This window comes from Cyprinodon variegatus, unplaced genomic scaffold (assembly GCF_000732505.1).
Source record: "Cyprinodon variegatus isolate N-32 unplaced genomic scaffold, C_variegatus-1.0 Scaffold1889, whole genome shotgun sequence".
In the NCBI taxonomy this organism is placed as follows: Eukaryota; Metazoa; Chordata; class Actinopteri; order Cyprinodontiformes; family Cyprinodontidae; genus Cyprinodon; species Cyprinodon variegatus.
The window spans coordinates 1-7,352 of NW_015152342.1; the positions used below are offsets into that span (position 1 = coordinate 1).

Sequence of the window (7,352 nt, forward strand, 5' to 3'; positions counted from 1 at the left end):
GTGCACAGGTGTGATTTATCAATAAAATCTGCTTGTTTCTAAGGTATGGTAAATCTAAAATATCTTTTGCACAGCCAAATCTTTAGTTCCCACACAATATTTGATCAATTAGACCCCAGGGGAGAAAAGTCCTTGTTTGTCTTTCTTTGAAAACTCACCCTCAACAGATATGTTTTTCACCTGGCAGTTGTTACAGACCATGGTGAACAGCTGACCACACCTCCCCTGAGTGGTTGGAAAGAAAACAACCTGCAACCCATGCAAAAAAGGTCATGTAAAACAAAAGGTGCCCCTTTGCATTCAGGTTCTGATATATGCTGTTTATGCAATTATCGAAAACAAGTAAGTTTACTAAAGTCTCTTTATATTTCAAATACAGAGCAAGCGCACGGTGGGTTGTCCCCAAATACAAAGCAGGCAAACTTAAAACATGGTAAACAAACTGCTCTTATTTTAATGTACAAATTCAGAGAGAAATGCTACCTCCAACCGTGTGGTTTCTCCCGGCTGCAGGGTAAACAAAGAGGGGCCCACTGCAAAGGGGGGCTGCTCAGAATAATATGTTGTTGCCAGGGACTAAAAAAGAAAAAAAAATATGTTACATTCATTTACCCATATTAATAAAATCGAGAAAAAAAACAACCTTTAATAAGATAATTATTTATTGTAGCAACAGAAATAAATCTATCCTTAATTTGAGTAGTGAAGAGAGGAAACCCAGATTATCTAATATTGCTTTTGTTTCCACATTTTTTTACACCCTCAGCAAATTCAATGAAATAAATCTAACTGAGCTTTCTTTAATTAAAAATCTCAATCAAGTGAGCATGTTTTAATCAATAATCAAGTCCTTCCATGTTTTAATGGGGAGTAATCATCGTGTGGTCTAATAAACATGTACATTTTTTAAACAATTATCTAAAATGGAAAAGGCAGGAGTAACTCTAATCCGAATTAGGCAGATTTATCAGTGAGTCCTGAGGAGAATTTCTATCTCTGTTGTCGTATCAGACGTGTTCTCTAATTTGGAAGCAGGACCTTACAGTGCTTACAGTTTTCTACCTTCTGCTACTTAAAACCTGAATGATGTCTCCAAATACATGCATGGAAACATACGCCTGGAAAGGTCATTTAGGGACAAGCTGTGTCCCAAAGGCACAGAGAACAACTACTGTAGCTGCCAAAGCTGGAGAATTACCACTGTTCCCAACAAAACTAACCAGTAAGTTAAACAGATTAGCTTTTACAAAGATTTGGCTTTATTTTTTTATACTTGAATGTTGCAGCTCACTTTATTGCATTTGTACATTTAAAAGTTATGCTTACTTTTAGCTTATATAGTTTTTTTTTTACTCCTATCACTGCTGATATAGTGGAAATTTCACCACTAAAAGACTAAATATGGGGTCCTAAGGCTGTAACCCAGCGAGCAAAATTGGTTGAAAAGACAATAAAAAAAACCCACATGGTTTATATCCAAATGACCTTTAGCTGAAAAGTGAAGTAAAAAGCTGCAATATTGAGATTGTTGAAAAGACATTGTAAATTGGGTTTTCAACTTTTTTTCAGCATGTATTATTGGTTTTAAGTGGGAAAAATCAGACCGACCAAACACAGCCCTATTTTCAACAACTACCGGTATTTCTGTACTAAATAAAGACTGATTATGATGGACCAGATTTAGCCTAAAAGACCAACTTCTAAATGAAATCTGGTTTCTGGGGAGCAAAGACAAAACTAAAACCCACACCTCACAGAAAAGTTTTATTTCACCTTTTGATAATTTAACTACAAGTAAACCACAACAACAAAAAAATAAGAGTAAATAGTTTCAGTTATACAAATTTTACCCTGAGGTTTGAGGCTGGCCATTGGTCCTTGGCAATGATGCAAAAATCCCCAGGACTGAGTCCAACATTTTGGCAGCGGAGCTCAACAATTTTTACCCCTCCAACCAGACAGTGTCCGCAGTCCACAACTCTGGGCACTGCAAAACAGATAGGATACGGTGTTTGCAAGCTTTGGTAGTTGAAATAACCTTGGATGAGTATAGTGATGCTTACAGGTGAGTACAGGAGGAGGCCTATGTGCCTTGATTGGCACTTTTAAAGGCTGCTCAGAATCAGTTTCCACCATTATAAAATCCTCATAGTCCCCCAAGGAGTCTGGAGTAAAGCGCAGTGTATATTTACAGCTCAACCCTGGAGCAATGATGCCTCCATCACTGGGGAATCTTCCTGCAAACACACGCTCTGTACTTAAATAACAGTTTATTCAGTTGGGAGCAACTGAAGCTTGAAATCATTTGGTATTTATAACAGAGGTATATGGCTAGATTAACTCACAGTCCAGCTTCTATACCAAAGTGGAGAGCTAACAGATATGAACATCATTTTAGGACTAGATGTTGCCCAACTGCAACCTTAAAGTGACTCACCCCCGTTGATAGAGAAGTATGAAGTGGTAGGAGGGATGACTCTGACATGGCGGCTTGTGGAAGTCACGTTTTGCAGCTTCAGAGTAGACTGATGCAAAATGGGAATATGTTACTCATCATTTTCCATTTTCTTCTAGATTCTGACTGGTCTTAGTCACCTCAACATACCTCATAGACCTGTCCAAGGCTGTATTCAGTAAAAGAAATCACTGATGGCTTTGCCTGGAAAACTGGGGCAGGCGCATCGCCGGAGCTTTGAGAAGGTATAAAAAAGAAGAGCAAAAGCAGAATTAAACAGCAAATTTTTACCCCAGATACGAAGTTAGAGTTTATCGTTAGATATTTACTAATCAGAACTTTTTGACCTGCTGATAAGGATCTTTGTCAACACTAAATACTGAACTCTTAACATAAGAAGAAACAAAAAGACAGCCTTTACATCCAGAATGAGCATCTCAAATAGTTTTGAGTTTAATTACATTTGTCAATTTTAGAGCATTTGTGCTGCGACAATTAATGGCTGAAAAGTTTTGGATGTAAAACCATGCTTAATTAGTCTTCTTGTTATCTTATCTGTACAGAATAATATATAATGTAATAGAAAAGTCAGTTAAATAAATTATTACGGCTGAAACAATGAATCTTATTAATCATGCTTAATCGATTATTGAAATTATCGTCAACTAATTTAGTAATTCAGTAATCATTAAGCAGGGTATAGAGACTGTAAAACCTGCCTTTATCTGAGAGAGCAACCCACTTAGAGCATTTATTATACCAAAATTGTAAAAACTATACAAAAACATTTTGCATATAAGATTAAAAAAAAAAATAGATTTCGTCTGTCAATATGCTCTATCCAGAACTTCTCAAGTGGAAAACTTTTAGATTCAACTGCCGGTAGTTTAATTTAGTAAAAAATTTACTTTAGGGAATGTTTTGCTACCCGATTATTAATTGATAAATCAAAAAAAGAATTGACAGATTAATCAATTTGCAAAAAGATAGCTAGTTGCAGCTTTATAAATAATCATTAGTTCTTTGGTTCCTGGGTGTGCTCTGAAAATCAGTTTATGTTCTCAGTACTTTTATTATCAAGGGATAAATATGTTTAAATATTTGCTAATAATTGCCACCAAAGTAAGATTTAAATTATATTTTTCTTAACAGGCAGATAAAATATTCCTAGATTAAAGGTAACATATTTTCCCACCAAAAACATCAAACACAGAATTCTTCCCTTTTTGAAAATCTCACATCTGCAGCCTGAACAAAATAAAAACACAGCTTCCTTGTGATCAAAACATTCTAGGTTTTTCCATGAAGCTTGTATCCTCTCCTCATGCATGCATAGGTTCTGTGTGGACTCTGTCCTTCTCCCACAGTCCGGAAAGATCCTCCTAAATTGCCCTTAAAACTGTGAAAGTGTCTAAGCAAGGGTATTTGCCCTGTGTGCCTCCATCTGTCCATCTGTCTTAGATGCTTTGACCTTTTGTCCATCTACCACTAGAGATAGCCAGGAGCACTCTACTCTGCATTGATAAGCATAGTTTGTAGAGATGAGTGTAAAGAAACTGTACACTTGATGAATATAATGTTGCTGCCGAATGGATTGGAAGTGGTAAAAGAGATGGATGATGATATGAAACCCAGTGTGGTTTTTACCCCCTCTATGCTTCAGACTCTGTGGTCACTTTGTAGAGCATAAGGTTTCAGCTTACATACACCTGTTGAGGTACAGTGGCTGTTCAACTGTTTACTCTGAGCTAAAAGGACACGCATGTTTCATGTCAATATTGATCAGGGGCTTCCATAGTTCACTGTAATAAATTGTTTGCCAAATGTTGTGCACCTGAGTAAAATGTAAAATCTAGATTTCTTTTCAATGTGAACTTTTTCTAATACCTTTGAATCTCTGAGCTTCTCCCATCATGTTCCTTCTTTGCTTTGGCTTTGGGTGAGATATGCAATGTTCCTCTCTGCTGTGCATTGGAGGGATTTCTCAAAAAACTTTTTTGTTTAAAACTCTGAAGTTTCTCCCAGTCCTCTGCCTGGTCCTTGGCACTAGACTGTCCCATCCACTTTGGCCTGGGTTTGGTCTGTTAGGAACAAATCAAACATATTGTGCCTTAAGCTTCTTTTTGACATTTTGTCAAATTAAAACCATGGAATAGTTTAAAGATATACTCATGGGAAAAAAGTATTCAACTGTTCCCCCTAGTTAAACAAACGGAGATTGATGGATTTCACTAAGTCGGCACATTTATTCATAGAGAACAGTTCATCATACAGCCCTTATGGCACAGCATTCTGCCCTGTTCTGCATGACCACCATTCGTTCCCCCTTACTTACAACAATAGAAAAGCAGTCAGAGTCAAAACACATTACAGACACTTTGGTTAACAGTAACATGTTATGAATAAACCATGAGAAAGAATCTGGTTTGTTATGGGAAGAAGCTATGTCTGGTCAACAAACACCATCCTGCCGAGAATTGTGTGGCCTTCAAGGTGAAACAGACTGAGTAAATAGGATAAATTAAAATATAATAGAAGAGGAATCAAAATTTTCCCACAACAGTGATAGACAAAAATAAAACATAATCACAATAATGTAATGTATAACAAAAATAAAAAGGGTTACCTCTTTATTGGTTCTCTTTATTTGTTGTGCATCTGAACTTGATTCAAATGCAAGCCTTTCATCCAACTCATCTATTTCCACAATTTTCTTTGGAGAATTCTTTAGTGTATTTCTATCATGCTGAGACTCCCGGTATAAGTGCATCCCTGTGCATGATGTAAGGGGGATTAACAAAACTGTTTGTTACTGTTGAAGAAATTTTAAGGTAAAGGTAGTCAACCTATCAATAAGATCCTAAATGTCACTGGCATCACATACCTGCAGCTGGTTCTCTAGCTTGTGGTTTCTGGGTATCTAAGTAGTCTCCAGGCGAGATCAGGTTGTTTCTTTTGAAAAGATCATCATCAACACACCAGCAGTAGGTGGATTTAGCTGAAAGTAAACACCAAAAGCAAGAGCCATTTTAATATAATTACGGATATACCGTTTCTTGAACACATTTTTTTTTAAAACAAGCTGTGTGTTCATGGTTCATGGTGTCCTTCTGCAAGGTGAACAATACTCCTATTCAAGGGTCTTCTATTTTACCTACAGCCGTCTTTTCTGACCAGATTCCAAACAACTTTTAAACAAAAGCATCACCATAGCATGATTCTGACACGATCATACATAACATTTATAGTTATTTACTCTATATTCAGGTTATAAATTAATCAAGCATTCATCCATCCATCCATCCATTTTCTGACACGCTTTATCCCAAGTGGGGTCACGAGGGGTACTGGTGTCTATCTCCAGTTGTCTACAATTGAGAGGCAGGGTACAGCGTGGACAGGTTGCCATTCCATCGCAGGGCAACACAGAGACAAACCACCTTTCACACACACACCTAAGGAGAATTTAGAGAAGCCAATTAACCTAACAGTCATGTTTTTGGACTGTGGGGGGAAGCCATAGTACCCGGAGAGAACCCACACATGTTCAGGGAGAACATGCAAGCCTCCAGACTGGGAATTGAACCTGCGACCTTCTTGCTGCAAGGCAAGAAGCAGCAGAGCTACCCACTGTCCCACTGTGCAGCCATAATCAAGAATTAAAATTCAGTGGAGCTAAAATGAAAAAACAAAAAAACAGAATGTCTAAAAAATTTGATTTGTATGACATAATATTTTGAAGACTATACATATAATTTACCTATAGGTTGATGATCACAAGCATCTTTAAAGTCTGCCTTCAACCTCTCACATTCCAGGCTTTCTTTGGCTGCAGCTCGGGCTCTGGCCTGAGCCATGTGAGTCTTCACCAGCTCAGCCTCTTTTAGACGCTCCTCATATTCACAACGAGTCTATAATCAATAAGAGTAAATTAAAATAGGTAGGTAGGTAGGTAGGTAGGAAGGAAGGAAGGCAGGCAGGCAGGCAGGCAGGCAGGCAGGCAGGCAGGCAGGCAGGCAGGAAGGAAGGAAGGAAGGAAGGAAGGAAGGAAGGAAGGAAGGAAGGAAGGAAGGAAGGAAGGAAGATTAGAGAAATCTTTCATTCTGTCATACTCCTTCTAATAACAGCTGTCTGCTTACCTCCCAGAGCCTTTTAACATATGTATCATGATAACTGCTTCTGTCTGCGTTTGTTTGGATGCGGTTGAAGGGCAGCGTCTTCCCCATGTCCTTACTGTAAACTTCCTTGAAAACGCTTGCTAATACATGAGAAATGTCCTAGAATCAAGAATGAGGAAAATTTTCATATAGAAACTCAAGGATTTCTCACACCTCTAAATTAAAACGCGTTTATCTTACTTGTGATGTTCCTGCCGCAGGTCTGTAACTCTCCACACAGGGCTCAACAAATTCATTTTCCGACATGTTTCCTTTGTGAAAGTCACACACACGGAACCTTTCGTGACCACATCACAAAGAAAAGAATAGCATATGTATGAGATTTAACACCAAATATTTTCACCAAATCCCGCTGAGCTTGTCGGTAAAGTTTGTGGTTGCCTGGCAACAACAGGTGGTCGCAACGGATATGAAAATACCGCGATTGTGATGGTAGATTTAAAAAAGACCTTTGACAACAGATAAATAAAGATATATGACATCACCAGGAAATATAAATATTTGTACGCATGAGGTTCCCCAGTAGGCTAACAGCATGACGTCTGTAACAAAGCAGGTAAACAGAGCTACCGGTATCATAAATCATAAACAAGACAATTCAATTCAGTTTTTTTATATAGCGCCATTTCAGAACACATCTTACCTTTAAGGCACTTTAAAGAGACAGTTCAACTAGATAAATACAGCCAGATTGGTTCAATTTTTTTTTTTTTAGAAAA

The 7,352-nt window shown here is 37.8% G+C and overlaps 1 protein-coding gene across 1 annotated transcript; it reads right to left on the reverse strand.

Moving 5' to 3' along the window:
• Positions 1–158: 158 nt before the first annotated feature.
• On the reverse strand, positions 159–6,360 carry LOC107104796 (deleted in lung and esophageal cancer protein 1 homolog; the record flags this gene model as incomplete). Its single annotated transcript, XM_015404891.1, has 10 exons — positions 6,216–6,360; positions 5,340–5,453; positions 5,082–5,227; positions 4,343–4,536; positions 2,606–2,690; positions 2,438–2,525; positions 2,064–2,237; positions 1,851–1,987; positions 484–576; positions 159–249 (listed from the first exon to the last, which is right to left on the reverse strand). Coding segments are annotated over exons 1-10 (1,219 nt in total), but the record flags the coding sequence as incomplete, so codon positions are not given.
• Between the last annotated feature and the right edge of the window lie 992 nt (positions 6,361–7,352).